This window comes from Vipera ursinii (genome assembly GCF_947247035.1).
Source record: "Vipera ursinii genome assembly, chromosome: 3".
NCBI classification, from domain to species: Eukaryota; Metazoa; Chordata; class Lepidosauria; order Squamata; family Viperidae; genus Vipera; species Vipera ursinii.
This window is the reverse complement of record NC_139516.1, coordinates 148,050,069-148,073,023: the sequence shown is the minus strand read 5'-3', so window position 1 is coordinate 148,073,023 and position 22,955 is coordinate 148,050,069. Positions and strand designations below refer to the sequence as shown.

General features: G+C 39.4%; 1 protein-coding gene across 2 annotated transcripts in view; it reads left to right on the top strand.

Moving 5' to 3' along the window:
- The first annotated feature begins 363 nt into the window (after positions 1–363).
- Positions 364–22,955, top strand: part of JARID2 (jumonji and AT-rich interaction domain containing 2) — a 244,922-nt gene continuing 222,330 nt past the window's right edge. For both annotated transcript variants that reach the window (XM_083360663.1, XM_083360661.1), the window contains exon 1: positions 364–1,588. In XM_083360663.1, the coding sequence (XP_083216789.1) occupies positions 1,544–1,588 (45 nt within the window). In that variant the 5' untranslated portion in view covers positions 364–1,543. The remainder of the gene's footprint in view (positions 1,589–22,955) is intronic.

The following is a 22,955-nucleotide window of genomic DNA, read 5'->3' as shown; positions in this document are numbered from 1 at the left end:
TTTTTTCCGCCCAGGAGGAACCCTATTTTCCTGAATCGCACGTAAACAGCGGTAGGAAACGGAGAGAGAGGAAAAAAACTCGTCCCGACTCCTCTCTCCCACACGCTTCCCCACCGAAGCTACGAGCCACCGTTGCTGCGAACGCGCGAGCGATCACCGCGGAGCGAACGCGCTGACAAGGCTGGCCCAAAAAGCCGCCTCCGCTTAAGCCCAGGATGGCACCCACCCACTCCCCCCAAGGGGCGGGGCAGGTGGAAGAAAGGTGCCTCGAGGACAATCCCGGCGTCCAATCAGAGCGCCGCTAATGCAGCTGCGCGCCTTGTGCAGCTTGGGATCTGTAGTTTCATTGTAAGCCATTTTGTCTAAGGCTGGCTGCAACTTTCCCAGAGAGCAAGGACGATTCTAAGCGCCGCGCGAAGCTGCTCCTTTCTCTTCTTCCTGCTGCAGGCGAGGTTGAGTCGCAGGGTAGTTCGCTCGCTCGTCCTTGCGCTCCAAAATAGCGGGAGATGTAGCCGGACGAAGCTGGGTTTGCTCGCCAGGCAAGGGGGGAGGGCAAGGGAGGACAATTAAAGAGCTTTGCAGACACAGAAAGGAGAAGAGCTGGCGACAGAGCGTGTCGTGGACGCAGGGATTGTCCTCAAATTCTTTCGCCAGGATTCCTCGCTGGGCTCCGGGAGCTGGACTTGGTGCCTCCGGCTGGGGCAGCCACCAGGAGTGCGTGTGCCGAGGCGAAAGGAGATTAAGGCTGCCCTGGGTTCCTTAGGCTGCAGCTGCACCGGGATCCTTCGGGTTGTAGCTGTGGAGATGCATAGAGAGTGATCTTTTTTTGCGGCTGGTATCACGTTAAGAATTGAGGCTAAGCCCTAAGTCGTTCTTTACCCCCTTTCCTCCCCCCCCTCCGGTTTGTCTGCTTGCCTGCCTGTCTCTCTTCAAAACATAATATTTTTAAAGAATTGGGCCACTTAAAGTTGCTGCTGGAAAGCCGCCCTCATTAGTTGTCTCTGTGTTTGTCTCTGTATATGTGTGTGTGGGAACTGAAGAAGAGGCGACTCGTACAATCAATGTGTGCAGCCTTCGCTGCTGCTCGAGTTGTCTGCTGCAGCACTTGAAACGTGACTTCCAATATTACAAAAAAAATATCCCTTTTAATCCTTCCCCCCATCTTTTTCAAGATGTAAACTACATCTCGAACACTACAGGCCTACAGATCGCTTTTGGTGGCTTGAGAAAGAGAAAAGGGGGACAACAAGGGTGTCTTTTTGTGTATAGGGTGTAAAATTTCCATTATGAATGTTTCTCTAAAGTGATTTTTTTGGTGGTTTGCTTTGGATTTGGCTTTTTTTCTTCTGTTTGACCTCGCAACCCAACATATTTTGGATTTATTGCACGGAGAATTGCATTGTGTGCGAAGAAAATCGGATTACAAGAAACCACTATAAACAAGAAACAAACAAACAAAAAAAGGATTCCCCCTCAAAATTGGTTGCGGCTTTTAATTCATGAAGCAATTGTCCCCATTTGCAATCAGAATCCGGATATCAGAATGAGCAAAGAAAGACCCAAGAGGAATATAATTCAAAAGAAATATGTAAGTGGTTGTACCGTACCATTTGTTTCTTTGGTTTCTGGAAATGTCCGTGAATGTCAAGTTAACGATGGCTTTAAAAATGTCTAGAAAGAAATGTTGGCTATTCGTTGGGAATGGAGGTGAATTTCAAAAGCTCCTTTATTTGGGAAAAAATGTTTTAGAAATCAGATTTGGGTCGCGATACCTCAAGTGAATAAATGTATTGATTTCAAATTACACAGTCATAATCGAGTTTTAAAAGATGAAAGACACGGGGCTGGGGGGGTGCTATGGATAATGCAGCTAAACTGCTTTTTCAAGCAAATTTCACTTTGTATGCAAATAATCACATTGTTGTAACGTATTCAGGGGGTTGAGGAGGCATCTTACCTATACGACGATAGGGTAAACTTGAAATTTAATGTCTAGTTTGGGCGAGTTTAATGTTTAATCAATCAACTCTAGCCTGTATGATCGTTTGCTTTACTGGGTTTGCAGTAGAAACCAAACCAGTTGGGCATCATGATACGAGAAATATACTTGCAAGGCCTGGTAGCATTGGTGGTATTGGTAGCAAAAATGGCTCTGTATTTGACTGATTTTTATGCTTATAATGAAATAGCTTTAATAGTAAAAATGGTGTATTAAAAATCGAAAACGTATGATCTTACTACTGGACAGAAATTATTATGGTTGAGTTTGTCCTTTGCTCCATATACGATTGATTGGGATAGCAAATTAATCAAGTTTGTAGCAAGAGAATAGATTAAATTAATGTACTGAGGGTTTTTTCCTTTTTTAAAAAGGACTCGAAATATTGAATAAAAAATAGGCTGGTGTTAACCGAAACTGTTATAACTGACACAAAGTTGTATTCTCTTGTGAGTCCTCTTATTTGTTAGAAATGGGGATGGATCATTTTCTAAACCCTTCCTCTTTGTTTTCCATAAACACTTCATAAAGTCATAACGAACTATTTTAGCAGTTTTGAAACGAATTTAGGAGAAAGACAGGCCAGCTAATAAAAAGGGAAGTTCAAGCTTTTTTTCATCACATTCTGAATTAAAAATAGAACCGCATTGCAGAGGAATTGAGATTCTAAAGTAGGGTACTTGAAAGTATTTTGTCAAGAGAAGTGTTTATGTAGAAAATCTTATTAAACGTGCTGGCTGCGCATGTTCCCCCTGTACTGAAACAAAGCAGAAAGGGGGTGGGGAATCTGGAGCGTTAAAATAAACACACACACACACACGTCAAAAACCTGTCTTTAGCTATATTCTACGTATGCACGAATGAACAATGCAACACTGCTCACGCAGTTTACTGGGGGGGGGAATTGAGGTGTCACTCCTCGTGAGTGACTCCGGATGGAGAAGCTCTGCTGGAGGAGTAAAACGACATCTTCGATGTTCCTACAAGTTCGTCAAGTTGGAATATATATATATATATATATATATATATATATATATATATATATATATATATATATATATATATATATATATATATATACACATACATACATACATATACATATATACACATACATACATACATACATACATACACACACATACGGGGAGGGGGGCAGGTTGCGAGAAGGGATAAGAATAGGTGGGACTGTTCTGCCATTGCGGTGACTGGCGATCACAAGTATGGCTGCTATTTTGGACCTTCCTTGCCGCTTTGCAAAGTTACGTGTGGTGGTTTCACGCATCCTCCACGCAGCGTCAGCAACAGGTTAAAGCGGAATGTCAACGCGAGTTCCTTGGTTCCAGGCCATTTAGTCGGGGCCAAGTTTTTTTTTTTGTTGATCTTCTGACGTCACAAAGGGAAGGGCCTGGCTGTGGCCGCGATGGAATCTTGCAAGTCTCCAATTCCAAATCCCCGCCCCCTTTTCTGTGACGTCACAATCCGAGGCGGGTCGTGTGTAGACTGGGTATTGCATGGGTGTGAGAAACGGTTTGCGCAGGGGCTACTACCTGTTTGAAAAAGGAAACGACGGTGCAGCATGGTACTGATTAGGCCTCTAGCTCTAGGCCAGGGGTCGGCAACCTCGGCTCTTTTATGACTCGTGGACTTCAACTCCCAGAATTCCTGAGCCAGCATAGCTGGCTCAGGAATTCTGGGAGTTGAAGTCCACGAGTCATAAAAGAGCCGAGGTTGCCAACCCCTGAGCTAGGCGGACAGGTGTCGCAAGCAAGTATTTGCATAGCTCTGGTGCTTCCTTCCACCTCTTGGCGCCCTCGCCTTCCCAGAAGGTAACTCTAGTGCCCTTCTGGCTGTCTGACCTGCTTAGGTTAAACTGCTTCCTCTTTTGCAGACATCTTTACGATGTGAAAGGAACTTTTTTCCTGAAGGAAGAAAGGTGATTGCTTTTCTGTATGCCTCAGTTGTTTTGCTAAAACAGAGCAGACACATTTTCCCCCGTGTCTGTGCATATAAAGTGTGTTCTGGTACTTAAAAATGAGCTTATCTTTTTTTTTTCCTGGTGCCCTGCAGTAGTGGTTATATGATCCACTCAGTTAATTTAACTGGACTTTGTGTGTGTGTGTGTGTGTGTGTGTGTGTGTGTGTAGCACAATGGAACATTTGGGATGGGTTTGCATAGTTCACTAGGCTAAAACGAGAACAGCTCATCCTGATTAGCGAAGTAAGGTTCATGTAGTTGCTAAGAGTTGACCCAAATCCGATGCCGCATAATAAATATATGGGACCATTGTATCACAAATGAAACCACAAAAAAGAGAAGTTTGTAATGCATTTTAATTGTAGTTAAATATATTGTCTGAAGTTTAATGAGGTATATTTGGATCCCAAGGATGGCCACACCTGTTAATTATGTTCTATTTTCTTGCACGGCTTTGGCCTCGGTTGAAGCCTTCCTTCTCAGTAATCTGTTTTATTCTGATTCCATCTTTTCACAAATGCTCAATATTTTGTTCAAAAATTACAAGACCACAATTGCCCCAAAATTGCTGTTTTGAGTCAAAATAAAAAAAATGTTTATTTATTTTGTTTTAAGAGCAGTTGGGAAAAGCTTTTATTCATCAAGAAGGAATGGCTGAGGAATTTGATGTCACAAGTACCCAGAGAACATATTGTCCACATATGATTGGACTTAAATGTAAATTAGATTGCAACCCTACCTATAAAATGTCATAATATTCTTGTGTAACCAGTTTGCAAATTGGGCATATGCAGTCATCTGGTTACTCAGTGGAATAATGTAGTGAAGGGGGAAATTAATGTATGTAGAATTAATATATTGTTTTTGTTGCTGGCTGGCTTGTACTTTATTCTGTGAAGTTGATATCAAGTATAGGTTTGAAACTGGAAATATGATATATTGGGGACAAATAATGTTGTGAGATGATGCTAGAATATACTTAAGTTGTTTTATCAAGTGAACTCATGTTTCCTGCTGATACAGATATTGGAAAGCACAGCTATGTGGAGAGTGCCACAACTCCTCCAGAATCATTGAAAGTAGTATATAATTCCTGTTTTTAATGTTAATTGTAGTTATTACCACAAGCACAAATAGTGATCTTGTTCTAAATAGTTGGGAATTATATTGATCTATAGAGATGCATGGAATTTGGGTGATGTTTTATGTATCTTAATAAACAGTGCTTTAACCTCCTATGTTTTATAATAGGGTGGGATAACTGAAATAATAATAATACTTGGGGGGGAAAATCTCTTTATTCAAATGTGATCTTTGAATATCATAATAGTAAATATCCTCCTCTACTGAAACTTCCTAGAGGAATAAGCTATATAATTAAAGTAACTTGGCCACTAATGTGTATACAACATTCATTTTTTTCCTAATTAAAAAGTTCATCATGTGGTCCCTAAGTTGTTTTGGAATATATTTTTGATGGACCTAGGCTATATTCTTCAGTCATTTAATCTTTCGCTGAATAGAATGGTTTTGCTCCGTTTGACACCTATTTGTTTAAGTGTGGTCAAGCTTATTTTATATATTGTGAAATAAAATCTGAGGTGGGGTAGAGAGACTATACTAACCACAATTCACATTTATATAATTACATTAATTTTTTTCTCTTAAGGGTTCTTGGCAGCTGTGTCTGGGGGCTAAAATTCATCAGCTAACCCTGTGAAGGAAGTGAGCCTCTGGAATTTAACTGTTTCATTGATCCAAAGCTTTCTGAGAATTGCTGTAACTTTCCCAATAGAAATCAAAGGTTGGGTACATACATTACTTAAGGATCATGTTAGTTGACTTGGCTAGGGGAACCTGAATCAAATTTTAAATTGTTTAAGTGGTCTTGCAGTAATTACACTTCTTCTACTTAACTCATTCTCTTTCATAATATTGGTATGAGGATAAAATGGGATTAAACTCAGAACTACTCAAAGAAACAAACAGATAACTTCATAAAAACATATCTCTATGATGGCTTGAATAACAAGTTTAAATATTAGCCATGTTTGATATGCTAAACAATTATTTAAAAAGTACAGTAGTTAATCAATTTAATTGATGCCTAAGGAGACACCTCTAATAAATGGAAGATTAGTAATAGTGACCCTTTTTTTTCTAATGAAATTGTTCAGGGCTTGTGTTTCTGCAATGGTGGAACATGGACTTCATGTGATCGAAACTTTTTTATAATTCCATGATAATTTCCAGTTAAGTTTTCAGTACACAGTGGATATCCTGTATATTCAATTAAATATCCAAAATTTGGTGAGTTTTAATATTCTCCAAAGAGTTTTGTAAATCTTCAAAGAGAATTTCTGCACTACTAATGGTAGAGTTCTGCATATTTCTACTTAAAGTATAACCTACCATGCTCAGTGGGACATAGTTTAGATGAATTTCAAATATCAGTTTAGATGAATTTCAAATATCAATCTCTTTTGTATATCTCACTATGGTTATATACAATTCAAAGATTTAAGAAAAGCATTGTTCTTAGGAACTCCACATTTCTGCCTCTGGACCATGCTGAACCTCCTTTAGATGAGGCTATTCCAGGGGCAGTTTGGCAGTTTCTGGAAGCATGTTTCATGAACCAGAACTAAAAGGATTCCCAAATCACTGAGTTTTACACTTTTATGTGTAAAGAACAATGTTACACATAAACATTGACTGTAGGTATCAGCTCCTGATTCTATTGAAGGAAACAATTAGCATGGAAGATGGGCAAATTGCCATCAGAGGTCAATAAATTCATGGGTGTGAAAATCCTATCATCCTGACCATTTTTAATTTAACCTAGTCCCCAGATAACTGTCAGTTATGTGGATAGCAATTGAATTATGGATTGCAAGGGTCAGAAAAGCTTCGCAAGTACATTCAGTCCTCTAAATAATCACATGCTTTTTACCTTTTTCTGTATGTGGCATAAGAAATGGCATTGGCTGGTTGTTGGTGGAAAAAAAAAACTGGTGAGGAATGAATAGGGATTTATGTCAGGGTCTGCCAATTAGTGCTGGCAGTAACTGCATGTCACTCTTGTCTGTTGGGAAGCTTGACGGGCTAATTGCATTTAGTCTGGTGCTGCATCTTTATTTGGGATTTCTGATTTTCCCAACAGAGCATGGCCCTCCATTTATATCACATCTTGGTGCAATTGTGAGTTTGCTTGGGAGAGTAATTGGAGCTTTTGAAATTGCTGCTATTTCTTACGTATCTCTGATGCAAGCTTAGTTGCACTGAGGCATGTGAAATACTTTTCATGTAAGAGATTACTTAATTCTCAAGTGCCCCTTTTCTCAGCTCAGGGATAAGAAACAACTTACTATCTTTGCAGTTCTGATAGAGAATATGAGAAGGAAGTGAAAAATGCTGGGTATTTTTTCTCTTAACCAGCTCTGGCATACAGTGTAATTCCAACAGAGAAATTAGCATACAGTCCCACACAAGGGAGTTTAGAAATGGGAAAGTTTAACTTGATTTCATGATTTCCTTATGAAACTCTGGGAAAACTGGCCTTCAGTTATCTCAAGATTATCTATAATGCAAGGACAGGCATTGCCACACATAGCCAGATCCATAAATTGTGACAGTGACATCATGAGTAGAACAACAAGAGCCGTTAGTTTGACCAAGAACTTCACTAAATTTTGTTAAAGACCTGTTCAGAATTTTATTTATCTAAAATTTAAAAGCTAGTCTATGTATATTTTGTTTATCTCATGGATTTAGTGTCTTTCATTTATTTATTTGTTATATTCATATCCTGTTTTCCGTATAGGAGATCCATGTGCCGCATAAAGCATTTTTTGCTGCTTTTCCCCAACATCAACCCTATGAGGCAGGCTAGCACATCAGAAATCTAATTGCAATAGATAACTCCTTCATTGCTTCCTGGTTTATTAGGGTTGCATAATGGGGAAGGAAAGCTGTGCTTATCTTCAGGCAAAAGCAACCAAAATGGCTCTTTATATCTCTTGGCATGGTGTGGAGAGTAAGGAAGATGACTTTGATGGAGATAATGCAGGAGTTGTTGCTTAGGCAAAAGGGACTGAAGTCCAGTTCAGCCATATAACCGGCTCATGCTGATACCTCCCCAATTCACTGAGTCATAAGAGAGAGGGGGAGGTACAGCAGTATCAGTTGCAAGGTCCAGTTATTGTAGCCAATGTCAGCAAAAGTAGTTTTAGCTTTGTGTTGGAATTGATTTCAGGGTCTGGTCTACCTAGAGAGTCTGACACAGGGAAATCAGAGAATGAGGGGTAGAGCTTCAATCTTTATTGACTTTCATATAAATAATAATAATAATAATAATAATAATAATAATAATAATAATAATAATAATAACAATAATAATAATAATAATAATAATAATAATAATAATAATAATAATAATAATAATAATTTTATTTGTATACCACCCTTCTCCCGAAGGACTCAGGGCGGTGAACAGGGCAATAAATGTTAAAAGACAAGAGTACAAAAATTAAAAGAGATTAAACAAGATGCCCAAAAACTATAACAATACGTTAAAATACATAAAAAGCAATAAAACCCAAACCCATCACCCATCAGGCCAGGCCGGCTTGTTCGAACAGGTAGGTCTTTAGATCGTGCCGGAAGGAGCGAAGGTCGGGCGCCATCCGGAGCTCGGCCGGAAGGTGGTTCCCTAAATCCGGCACGCCCACAGAGAACGCCCTCCCCCTGGGTGCCACCAGTCGACATTCTTTGACCGGTGGCACCCTGAGGAGGCCCTCTCTGTGGGAGCGCACTGGGCGAAGGGAAGTTGATGCTGGCCGCAGGTGCTCCCTGAGGTATTCCGGACCCATGCCATGAAGGGCTTTGTAGGTCATTACCAGCACCTTGAATCTCACACGGAAGACAACTGGAAGCCAATGCAGCTCGCAGAGCAGGGGTGTAACATGGGAGTATCAGGAAACTCCCAACGCAACTCTCGCGGCTGCATTCTGTACCAGTTGGAGCCTCCGAGTGATCCTCAAGGGCAGCCCCATGTAGAGAGCATTGCAGTAGTCCAAACGAGAGGTCACGAGCGCATGAGTGACCGTACGCAAGGCATCCCGGTCTAGATAGGACCGCAACTGGCGCACCAGGCGAGCCTGGGCAAAGGCCCCCCTAGTCACATTTACTATATGGTCTTCTAAAGAAAGCTGTGAATCTAGGAGGACTCCCAAGTTGCGAGCCCTATCTACGGGGGGTAATAACTCACCCCCCATAGAAAGAGATGGAATATTCTGAATATCTCGAGATGCCGGTACGCACAGCCACTCAGTCTTGTCAGGGTTGAGTCGAAGCCTGTTCTTCCCCATCCAGACCCGAACCGCCTCCAGGCAACAGGGCATCACATCGAGGGTATCACTGGGGTGGTTTGGGGTCAAAATGAAAAGTTGGGTATCATCAGCATACTGATGATACCCAACTCCAAAACCACGAGTGATCTCACCCAGCGGCTTCATATAGATGTTGAACAGGAGAGGCGAGAGGACCGACCCCTGAGGAACTCCACAAGCGAGAGGCCTCGAGGTCGACCTCTGTCCCCCTGCCAACACCGACTGCGAACGTCCCAGGAGATAGGAGGAGAACCACTGAAGAACCGTGCCTCCCACTCCCAATCCCCTGAGACGCCGCAGCAGGATACCATGGTCGATGGTATTGAAAGCCGCTGAGAGGTCTAATAGGACTAGGACAGAGGAATATCCCCTGTCCCGAGCCCTCCAGAGATCATTCACCAGCGCGACCAATGCCGTCTCCGTGCTGTACCCGGGCCTGAAGCCAAATTGGTACGGGTCTAGATAATCCACTTCATCCAGAACCAGAGGAAGCTGATGTGCCACCACGCTCTCAACAACCTTCGCAAGAAAGCGAAGGTTGGAGACCGGACGAAAGTTATTTAACACAGCTGGGTCCAAGGCAGGCTTCTTGAGGAGAGGTCTCACCACCGCCTCCTTCAAGATGGCGGGGAAACTACTTTCACTCAAAGATGCAGATATAACCGCCTGGAACCAGCCTCGTGTCCCCTCCCGGGCCGCATAAACCAGCCAGGAAGGGCACGGGTCCAATAAACATGTGGTGGAGCTCAGCCTCCCCATAATCCTGTCCACTTCCTCCAGAGTCACAGGATCGAACTCCTCCCAGATAACATTGACAAGACCACCCGTGTCCTGATCGTCAGACTCTGCCCAGTCGGAGTCCAAACCGGTCCGAATCCGAGCGATTTTGTCCAACAGATGTTGACTGAACTCCTCGGCACGTCTCTGCAAGGGTTCCTCCCTCACCTCCTGATTAAGGAGGGAGCGGGTCACCCTAAACAGGGCGGCCGGGCGATTATCTGCGGACACGATAAGGGTAGCGAAGTGATTAGACCTCGCCACCCTTATCGCCGTGAGATAAGACCTAATATAGGTTCTTAGACGTAATCGGTCGGATTCAGATCGGCTGGATCTCCAACAGCTCTCTAGGCCCCATCTCCGACGCTTCATCTGCCGGAGCTCCGCAGAAAACCATGGAGCCCGCTGGGATCTGCACCGGGTCAGGGGCCGCAAGGGTACAACTCGGTCAAGTGCCTCCGTGGCTGTCCTTTCCCAGGCTTCCACTAAGGCATCCGCTGTGAGCTGTGAGCAGAGGAGGCAGGTGGGGACCCCAGCGCTGCCTGGAACCTCTCAGGGTCCATTAAGCTATCCATACAGGTTCAAGCAAATGCCCAAAGGAGAGTTTCTAAGGGTGCTAAACTGGAAAATATTATCAAGTAATGGTGTGGTCCACACTGACTATGTACTCCTGTAGCATGACAATTTGATAAGGTGCTGTTCTTTGTGGATGTTAACTATTAAAAAAAAACATTAATTTTGCATGGAGAGTTCAAATTGCAAGTGTGCCAAGCTAATGGATTTATGAAATGGCTCATTACCTTGGAAATTCTCAAAGTTCCAAGAAGTTTCTCCCGGTTGGCAGGTGAAGATGCTGTGACCCAGTATATTGGTCTTTGGTTATGTTTCCCAAATATACTGGATTTTAAGCTAGGATCTTCTGAGTATTAAATGAAAATACTTCTTTCTTCCAAAACATTTTAGATCAGGGGTTCCCAACCCCCAGTCTGTGGACCAGTACTGGGCTGCGGCATGCCAGCAACCGGTCTGCACAAACAAGCAAAGCCCCATCCACAAGATGCAGGCAGCAGACAGAACCATGCACCCTTTGGTCCATGGAAAAACCTCTTTCCACAGAACTGGTCCCTGGTGCCCCAAGGGTTGGGGTCCTCTGTTTTAGATCCTGTATTCTAGATTGCTGAGATTTAAATATCCCAGAGCTTGATTTTTCTATACATTTCTAGTATCATTTTACTCTGCTTATTATTACTTTAGTTCATATTATCTGCATCCTGTACATTAACATAGATATATGAAAAACAGATTGCAGGACTGGATAGGCTGTGATCTGACACTGAAGGTTGACTATAAATATAATAGATAGAATTTCAATAAACCTTGCAGGCAATTGAACATAATATAGGCTTTTAAAATGTATTTAAAAATGTGCAGCTATATTTAAGCATTCCCATTGGAAGTAATCCTACTGCTTTTACTGAAATTTAAACATCTAAACATTTGATTAGAAATAAACTTAGCTTACATCTTTTAATTTACAAAGATAGAGTGTTTTCCATTCTGTTTTTTAAGTAATCAGAAGTTCAAACATGAACTTAATTTTTTGTCTGGAGCCTTGCGAATGATAGGCAGAATGCGGCCGCGTGAGTTGTAATGGGGGTTTCCCGATACTCCCATGTAACACCTCTACTCCGCGAGCTGCATTGGCTTCCGGTTGCCCTCCGGGTGAAATTCAAGGTGCTGGTTATTACCTATAAAGCCCTACATGGCCTGGGCTTTTGAGGGAACACCTGCTGCCGGCATCAAACGCCCTTCGCCCGGTGCGCTCCCACAGGGAGGGTCTGCTCAGGGTTCCGCCGGTGAGAGATTGCCGGCGGGTGACACCCAGGGATAGGGCCTTCTCAGTGGGAGCGCCTGCCCTCTGGAACCAGCTGCCGGTGGAGCTGAGAACTGCCCCCGACCTCCGATCATTCCGCCGGGGCCTGAAGACCTGGCTCTTTGAGCTCTCGGGCCCAGGCTGAGGAGAAATTTTTAATTGGGGTTTTTAAGTGTACAGGGTCAATTTAATATTTTTTAATTTGGTTTTTAACTTTTGTATGGTGGATTTTTTAATTCCCTGTAAACCGCCCTGAGTCCTCAGGGAAAGGGCGGTATATAAATGTAACTAACTAACTAACTAACTAACTAACTAACTAACTAACTAAATAAATAAATAAATAAATAAATAAATAAATAAAATTTGCTAGTAATTCCTGCTTATTATAAAAATAAAAATTGAATAAAAATCTGCTGCATTCTATTTAACTGTAGATTTTATGATTAGTTTAAATACACTTCAGTGCATGTGTCTTGCCTAAGAACTGCTATTTTGTAGTGTTATATGTTAGTGGAAGAGTTGGACAATTTGGAACCTAAATCTATTAAGAGATTGACAGTTATAATAAAGATTTTTATATATTTGGTTCTGAGTTACATCATTTATTGAGTTTGGCTCTGGAAGTATGAGCTTTGTGCTAAGAAGAATAGCAAACAACCCGGGAGCATGTGCCAAGACAATTAACTTTGTTGAACTATGGTTGATGGGGAAAAAAAATAGGACTGCTGATATTTGTATCAGGAAATTTGAGCCATGTTTTGCTAGAAAATCTGACTCAGATAACTGATCCATTCTGATTGTTTTGAAAATGGTTTAACAGATCCATAACTTGTTAAGTATATTTTTCTTTGGCTAATAGTTATAATAAATGATATGAATTCTTAGGAGGGAATATACATTGTGTTTGTTGTCTGAAGATTATTGTTCAGAATTTATGACTATTTTTCTCTTTGGAAGTCTAATGATTTGTTATAAAAATGGTTTATTGCATAAACCACAGTTTGGGTTCACACATTGGATTAAATCATAATCCATATTTTATAAATCATAATGGTAGGCTGCCAAACCAAAATCTACCTCCCTTAAAATAGCTTTTGTGATCCAGAGGCTGTTCTCACAACACTCAAGGTTAAAAAAACTCAAGTTAATTAGCATGCATGTAGCAACATTTTACCTTTTGTTATCCATGTCTCCTTAATATTTGTGGCTTACTGTGCCATCCAGTTTCACAAATATCAGAAAGACAGAATTAAGGATTGTCCTCAAGATTTATTATAGCTTAAAGTTATAATAGTTGTATTATATAATACAGATTTGTGCAAAATCTAAATGATTTGACTCCATCATCACTGAGGAGCCATTTTCGCCTTCCCCACTCTTTCCAGGGCCCATCTGAGCTTGTTTTTACAAATATTTTAGCAATGTTAGTACTGGAAATCGTGCAAATACAACTGAAATGTGGACCAGGTTCTTATTTAATGATTTACAGTGTAGCCCTAAGGTTACATCTGTGAACAGTGGCGTAGCGTGGGTTGTCAGCACCCGGGGCAAGGCAAGTAATTTGCGCCCCGGCCGCTGCACTGTCCCTCCCCCAGATAGTCCCTCGCTCTCTCTCTGCACCGCACCGCACGCCTGGCACCCCCCCTCCACAGTGGGCGGCGACCCGGCGGCTCGGATCGGATTTGCACAGCCAGCACTGCAGTGAGAGAGAGTGAGTGAGCCAGGCAGGGGCAGAGAGCTGCGAGTGCGAGCGCGCCCCCCAGATGTTGCGCCCGGTGCGGCCGGCCCCCCCTGCACCCCCCACGCTACGCCACTGTCTGTGAATCATAGTGTGTGTTGTGAATAAGGCTTCTGGACTGATGCTGCAAACATCCAGGTGAACCTTAGTTGGTATCAAAGAAATCCAGAAGAGTCAGCTACCTGCCTCTTAGTGGTCTTCTGTAATTTTACAGTCCTGGCCTAATAGCCCTAGTCTTGAAGTACCTAAGTCTTGTTGAAATTAGTAGAATTTACTTACAAATGATGCAAGAAGGGACTGTTGTTTCAACTGATTATACTAAATGTTGGGCTTTCTTCTTCTTTTGCTTGCTAGTGACTTTCAGCTTGTATGAATTTATCTGATGCTGGACAAAATCTTTTTGGCTAGGATGTTTTATGACTAGTGGTGGGCAAAAAAGAAATGAGAGCCAAATTTTGCTTCACGTTTTGGTATACTCTCTTAGCAAATGAAAGGCCAAATGATGCCTGATTAAATTCTAGCACAGAGGCGTGGTTGCTTGAATGTCCAGAGAGCTTGCTTTTCCTGTTGTATGATCAGGAATCTAACCAGGACATCATACCTGGGTAATGTTAGCTGTGGGACAGAAAAACAGGCTTAAACCAAGATTTATTTTTGTCTTGTGGAACTGTTTAATGCAATAATAATAAACCATAGTTTTTAGTTCATCATCTTACACAGAGATTAATTAATGGCAGAAACAGGTTAAATGCAAATGAGTTTAGTGCACAGTATGATACCCGCAAGAGAGTCAATAATTTAGGATCTGAGTCATAGATGAATTGAAGTCTTTGCTTGCAAATGTAGGTTTGAGTTCTGATAAAGAGAAAACACTGTAGAAAACACTACAAAACAAATGGATTTTTTTTGAAAGACAAAGTGATTGTGTAAACCTCATTTTATCATTGTAGCATTTCTTTTGGAAGGGTGATAAATACTTCTTCTGGGACTTTTAAGTCCCTTGATGACACTGAGGGCTGTTTTTGGAAAGAAAAAGTGGAGCCTGTATTGGAGATACAGAAGCACTTGGATTCATAGCTGAGATTCTTTGAAAATATACATACATTGAAATAATTAGATACCGGTATATTGAAATTACTTTAAAAATTTACTTTTTATGTACCGGTAATATAAATCAAACCGACCAAACTTCTCCAACTGTATTTCTTTACTAAAAAGGAATATAAATGTATTTTTCTTTTGTCAAACACTGAAATTTAATTAAACTCTTCAACTGAAAACTCTTTCTGTAATCTTTATTATAATATAATATGTAAGTTAATAAGCTTGGCGTGCTTGTATTCCTCAAAGGAAGATAAAAGTGTTGTGGCAAGGCACAGTAGGTTGTTTATTTTTTTTATCAGTGAACTGAATAGAGTAGAGGCAGAAATATTTTCAGCTGCTTCAGAAGTTTTTAAAAATAAGTGGCTTATTTAGCACTATTTCACCTTACACCTTTTCTGCGTGCATATTTCAAGTGACTCATTCATATACAAGCCAGCTTGGGTGTTTCCTTAACTATTATGTAATTAGTTGTATTTCTTCTTGCATTTTAATATTTTATACTTCCCCTCTACATTGTTACTTTTACAGAAGTGTAATGGAGATATTCAGATCTACCCCCTTTTACTTACTCATGCAATATAGGATTACGGTACTAATAATTACTACATTAAGCCATTATGGAGTTTATTTTTAGTTTTTATGTAATTTGTGAACATATGGTCTGGCTGCATTTGTATATTGTAATAAAGCTAAAATCTCAAGTATGGTGTCCAGATGTGCTAATTTGCTTGCATATTCCCTCCTGGAACTCTCCTATATAATACTGGATGCTTCTACATCTTCATTAAAAAAATTGAGAAGGTGGCATAATACAAAAAAGGTCAGTCTCCAACATAATTTTTACTTCCAAGCTATCTTTATATTCTCAATGGTCCTAAACGTTATTAGAAAATAAAATTAAAATGAAGGGCAATGGTAGCTTGCAGCTGCTTTGATTCAAAATCTGTCCATTTGTTGAAAAAGAGATAGAGGAAGGAAGAACTACAGAAGTTCATAGATAAATCAGTTTTCCAAAATGTTTATTACCACGAGTCACTTCATGAGAGTACCTATAATGTGTGCTCACTTCTCAAACAGGTTGAGTGTCCTTTCAATAAATTGTAGTTTAACCATGAGATTGAATAAACTATTGGTTGTATAAAGATATAATATTAAACCATGGCTCAAAGCCATAATAGTATCATTTGTGTTTCATATTAAGCGCTAAACAGATACGCTATTGTATGATTCATAATCTCATATGAACCATACCATAAGATCATAGAAGTACATATTTTTGGGTGTCCAATTGAATAAGAAGGAAGGAGCTGACTATCATATGCCTGAGAGCTTCCCTAAAAATATTAAACAGCATATTGTTTGCACTGGTCTACATCACTTCTGACTACGTCAATATGAATTCCTCCAGATGTTTTCATTTATAAACCATTATTTATTTATTTATTTAGTTGCATTTGTATACCGCCCTTTCCCTGAGGACTCAGGGCGGTTTACAGGGAATTAAAAAATCCAACATACAAAAGTTAAAACCATATTAAAAAATATTAAATTAACCCTGTACACAATTAAAACCCCAATTAAAAAATTTCTCCTCAGCCTGGGCCCGAGAGCTCATTAGCCATGCTATCTGGAGATATTTGTGTTTATAGGTCAAAACGTCTAGATGGATATAGGAAGGAGTAAATGAAAATGTTGGTGTGTTCTTTTAAAGCATCTTTATTACCTTGTGTGGGAGAATGGCCAGCTATCTGGACAGAACATGCTATTTCATACAGCATCAGACCCCTTCTACAAAGTCTATTTTTATTGCATTAATTTCTGTTCTGTTGGAATTCATGTGGATTAAGGATGACAGGGATGAGTAAGAAATTCTCTCATCCAAATACAGACTTTAATTCTGTACAAAAACCCAGGGAAAACTAAAGAGAGTCTATTATAAAGCACTAATGGAAATATACATTGATTGGAACACTCAACGTAGTTGATGCTGTAATGGGTGATTCTTATCCCGTTATCCTTTGAGAGAGCCTTATCCAGCTTGTTGCTTTTCAGATATGTTGAAATACATTTTCCTTCTCCTCTAGCCAATATTATATATTTTGCTGTCTAGCATATCCGGACATTGAAGTGGCGAGGCTAGTTTAGAAAAAACAAATTATTTCTGAGATAAAAAACTAATGGAACACCTAAACAATTAATAGGACAGGCATTTTAAAAAATTTCTTAGAATTTTGTTGTGTATCCTGACCACAATCCCTAGTTTATTGGTTACCTAAAAGTAGAGATCCAAATTACAAAGTTTTCTTAGATATGGGGTTAAACTTCCTTCCATCTGCCACAGGCTTCCCCTAGTACATTTCTTTATTTTCCTGTACAGTACACCTACTCCACCCTGATCTCAAAAAAGAAAAACCTTGCTGAGCAATGACATATCTGCTAGTATTATTAATAAAACAACCTTTTATTTATGCACACATGCTGACCCACACTTTTCCTTCAGGCTAGGGGAGGCCCAGTAGGGTACCTGTAGTGACCAGTAGTCTATAGTATTTCCTTTGTGCATGCTCAGCTCCCTCCCTTACTTGCTTTTATTTCTATTATTCAATGCTTTAATTAAAAACAATAAAACAGGAAGTTACATGCTCTAAAGCATAACTTGCATTTCCAGGAGTGCCTCTTGGTGCCAGAGATCCCCAAGGCATTTGGGGGAAGTAAAAATAGTCTGTGGTTGTTGCTGTCCAATATTTTGTTTTGAATTGTGATCACCTGCCCAGAATAAAAGACAATAGAAGCTGAGACAAGATCCTGAGAGGTTAGAGGAGGCATTGGGGATCAACTAGACTCCTTTCTAATGTTATTTTGTGAGTGCCTGTTCTCAACAGTGGTATCCATTTGTGAGAATACCAATATTATGCTTTCAGGACTGCAAATAGGCCCATCAGCCTGAACATAAACATATTTACAGATCCCATGTCTAGTTTTACACATATAACATCTCTCCACACATATATGCATGAAAGACATATGACAGAGTCATAAAGGGCTTTTGTTATATTGGGAGGGCTACAGAGCTATCTCCCATCTTAAGGAATATAGTACATTCTTCAGTAATATTTATTAGAAAATAGAGCTCAATGAACAAAATGAGAATTGCTTCTGGATATATGTAGATAAGATTGCACTTTCCGGGCATTTTCCTTGCTTGAGAAAAATTCATATTGAGTTATTCAAGTATTCATTTGTATCAAGTGTGAATTTAATGTGTACAATAACTGAAAAATACTAAAACCATCTGAGTATGTGAAGCAATTAGAAAGTATTATGCACCATTTTCAATACTTTTAATATGAGTTGCATAGAGAGAAAATAAAGAAAAAGAAACCTCTTTCTTATAAAAAGCTAATATGATCAAATAAATAAACTCTGCTTTACAGCTGGCTTCCAGAATTGCTTCTAGTTTAATACCCCAACAAATGCGATATATCAGAGGTATGTGAAAATGTTTATTAATGTCTTCTGGTCTTCGGCCTCTAAGTTGTCATCTAGATTATTAGTTTGGAAGAATGGGATCAGAAGGCACTGCAGATAGACTCCATGCCAAACTAACAATGAAAGTATCAACCTAAAAGGTCTGCTTTGCTAGAGCTCAGTTGAACTTTGGCCTGAGATTTTCTAGGAACCAGCCTACTTAGATTTTATGAGTCTGACTTGAAATAGTTTCATCATGGAGTAATTTGTTTGGGCTGATTCTTTAGAAGCTTTCAAACTGATTACGTATTAACCATGGTATATATACATTTTGCTTGTATTATCAATGGTTTCTTAATGGTCATTCTGTACTAAAACTGATTTTAGCAATGCTTAATCTTGTAGCGGTGCTTTTGGGCAGTCTAAGCAAGATTTATTAATGTGAACATTGAAGCATCAGTTCAGTCTTGGAAAACCTAAACATGTATTAAATATACATGTGTGTAACAACAACAACAAAAAAAAGACAGCTGCTTCCTCTGAGGAAAAGCAGTTATAAGAGGGGCTGTTTGGCAGTTGAGATGTGGCCTGTGGGAGGAAGGATGAGGTGTTTATCCCTTTCCTTCCCGATATGTTGGGGTTTTCTTACAGGTGTTGGTATCTTTTAAACAGTTAATTATAGCTCCTCTCCATAAAGCTTATTGATGTCCTTAGAAATCCATGGAACCAATATATTTTCTTCCACCTCTGCACAATAATAGGTGGATTTCTTGAGGTTTGCTATACTAGAGCAGAGAAGATAATGCTTCTAATATTGATGTCTTGGATAGAAACTTTGATTACTGAAACCCTAAAAAAAATAAAAACTAATGCATTTTGTCAGGATTGCTTTTAAACCAAGTGTCAGCTCTTTCGCTTCCATGCAAGCTGAAAGAAAAAAGAAATATCTTCCTGCTAAACCTTTCAGCTTGGTTATTATTTTTGTCAGAAACAGAAAAGAGTCTAGTGCACGGGAGGAGAGAAAGAGAGTTGTTAGGAGTTATACTTTGGATTAGATTTCCCTCTCCTCAATAATATTAAAAATATATTATTTTGAAGTATCTTCTTACAAAATGTGAGTTCAAAACAAATTGGATATAAAAATTAAACTGTAGCAGGTGTGTATAATATGTTTTGCAATTGATGAATTTACTGAGATAACTTGATTTGCCTTTCATTCCAAATATGTGTGTGCGTGCATGTGGCTTTGCATGCTTATAGGAGCTAATTTTCTATGAGGTTGTTTCTCTCTCTTCTCCTCCCCTCCCCTCCCCTCTCTCTCTCTGTCTCCCTCTCTCCCCCTCTCAATATTTTGCAACAATGCCTAGGTTAACAATGATAGTCTTGCTATATTGTGAAGAAAAAAAAGGCGGCTTCTGTTCCAGCTGGGTTTCAGGCTTAATTCATTGCTCTGTGGTGGGATCACCACAGCTGCTATAGGGCCTTTACAAATGGAAAAAAGCTGTCAGTGTTTATTTTATCCAACGTACATACAATGAGACTAAGCTGAGGAATCCATTCCAACATGCCGTGTACATGCTGTAGGCATCATTTATAGTAGTATTGTTACAGTGTGAATTTTAAAATAAGAGTGTCTTGAAGTGGGAGAAAGAATAAGCTTGGAGCTGGAATATGACTACTTGAGTAGCTTCCATTCTGTGAGGAGTTTAGGATTCCCAGTTGCCATGATTTTTTTTAATGCCTTTCAGCAGGTAATTACCTCAGAAGTTACTTAAAATAGTGGTTACATGGCACTTGCACTGAGAGAAGAATTTCCTTTAGTCTTTAGCTGTATATTGCCTGATTTTTGTCAGCTTTTTTTCCTCTGAAAATTGCTAAAAATATCTGTCACTGCTAACAAGGTTTCTAAACTCTTGTGGTTTTTTTTCTCTTTGTCCCCAAATAATCTTAGAGATGGTAGTTCGGAGAGTCATGAATCTGTAAATTGTAATAGAATTATTCCTTCAGAAACATTAAGGTTACCTAAAAAGAAACGGGGTGATAATGAACTTGGTTTTGAAATCAATCTGAATTGTTAGCATAGCTCAGCCTTGCTTGCCCTGGGTGCATATTCTCATGTTTTGTCATTATGATGCTAGAATTTCAGGCCAACATAGCCAAAGGCTAGTATGGATCCTAAATGTCCACTGTAGTTGACAAAGTAGAAGAAAAAGTGGAATGAATGTGCTCCTGGAATAGTTAATGAATCAGTCCTGTGCCTAATTAGAAGAAAATAAGATTTTGCTTCCCCAAATTGCAACTCCCTTGGAATCCCATTTACACAAAGATGGTGGGTAAAAACCAGACTGGGTCTTTACAATTATATCAAGGTTTGTTAGGAGGGTTGGTTTAGCTCCTGGATTTGCTAGCTAGACCCAGGATATCATAGATGTATTGTCCTTGATTGTACAAAACAACAGTTTTCCCAAAGAGACTAGTTTACTGATCAAAAGTACGGTACTTAGCAGAAAGGTTTTCTGTGGAAAATCTTAACAGGAGGCCCAAATGATCTTTCTCCAGATGTCCTCTGAGAGATGACTGGAACTCAAGGCCAGACCTAGGCTATTCCTCAGTATGGTTACATCCATGATTTATCCTTTTTTTAAAAAAAATCATTTGTCTGACATTTTTACATTTATAAAGGAAAAGTTTAAAATTTGATGTATGAGATTGTCAAGTGGAAAATAAGCTTCCAGATGCTATAAATTATTACCTCAGGGTGCAATTCAAATTGGTAAAATACATCTAAGCCTATAGTGAGGTTGCTGAAATCAGTGCTTTACCTATCTTTTGATGATGTTGGATTCCTTTAAAGTTTTCATTTTAAAATCTACTGAAATATGTGGAGTTTATTTATTAAATGTATTGATTACCCATCTTACCACAGGGTAACTCTGGGTAGTTTTACAATATTAAAAGGTTAAAATTTTACAAAACCTATACAAAAGGGAACTAAATAATATAAAAAAGACAAATACTCGACTTTAATGTTGATTGTTGTACCTTCCATCTCAGCTTTCTATGTCTGTTTAGGTCTCAATAAATTTAGTAGTACTTCTGTGTCAAGATAATTACAATTTTAATTTGAGGTGGAAGTTAACATCTTTTGAGTTGGAATTAGTAAAGCATTTTTTAGCTTTTGTTTTAGAGAAGTATATTTCTGTATGGATTTTAAATTACAAGAGTGGGACATATTTGATTTCAGACTAATAAAAAAATTGTGCTTCCCCTCCCCTCAGAGTGCCTTTGGGAGAATTAGATCAAGGCTCTCTTTTGTGTTTGTGTTTAAGGAGAGAACAAATCAAGATGGAGGTTTCTGTGTTTCCAACTTTTAAAAATAGGAAATGGCACATAATATGTAAAGCCTTTGACTGCTCTAAACTATTTTAAATGGATTTTTAAAGTAAGAGAGGCAAACGTGTGTGGAACCATAGGGCAAACAAGCCTGTTCTATACTATAATGCAGATTGAGCTATTTGATAGGCGGAAACCCTAATAAACACCTAGTAAATCATAATAATGATCACTTCCCAAGTATTTGTTGCCTGAGATGGCAGTTTGCTTACATCTGTGGCTGCAGCCCTTTTCTGTTTTTCCAATGCATTTGCGCACACATGTAAAAAAATTTATTGTAATATTACTACTCTGAAAGCACTTGTGATGTACACAGCTCAGCCAGATTTTGGAGAGAATTTTTAACCAGGAAACGGGGTTCAACCAAAAAGTCATGTTTTTCACCTAGTTCTGACCTAGATGTCAGTTTAGATAGGATTTCTGCCCCACCTGTGAGAATTGAGCAATTCATTTTGGAATTAGCTTGGGGGCATCTTCTTTTGGATAAGTGGGTGGGGACAAATGCAGCTGATTGTGGTTTCCTCTCAGGAGTAACACTTATTTCTTAGCTTAGGGGAAGATTGGCCTCCAGAGGTTTAGCTATATTAGATCGATCCAAGGGCAACCTCAGGCTATTTAGTGGTATAGTAGGACTATTATACTGTCCAAGCAATGTTGGATTTAAAAATATAGTTTAATATATTTAAAGATATAGTTAATTCTATGGTTACACATATGCCTCTCCTGACCTCATTATTTTGTTCCTGATTTAAGAATTAAAAATAGTTTTTACATAAATCCCAAATATTCAGTGTTTTAAAGTAACATTTTTTTAAAAAAATCCAAATATGTTTTCACTTGTCTGCAAAGGTGGCACACAGAAATAAATATTGCAAATATGTGAAATGAACAATATTTTCTTTTTTGTTAGGTTACTGTTTTGCTGCCAACTTACTCAAAAGGCAGGATTTCATATTTGAAGTATAACAGGCAAGATGTGAACTAGTTCAAAGTTCCATTTAAATCAGTGGCCTTTGGGGCAACTCCTCTGAAGAGTAGTATAATTAAGGCATAGATTTTATTTGTCTGCACAGGCAGGCAGGACATCTGGTAACATTTGTGTATTAAAATTAGTAGACTAGAAGAATATTTGTTCTAGAGCAGCTGGTAGTTGTAATTAAAAATGCTGACCAATTTGGGGAAGGGGGGCAACTTTAGCATCTGTTTTCTGAAATCCTTAATAGCAGGAATATTAA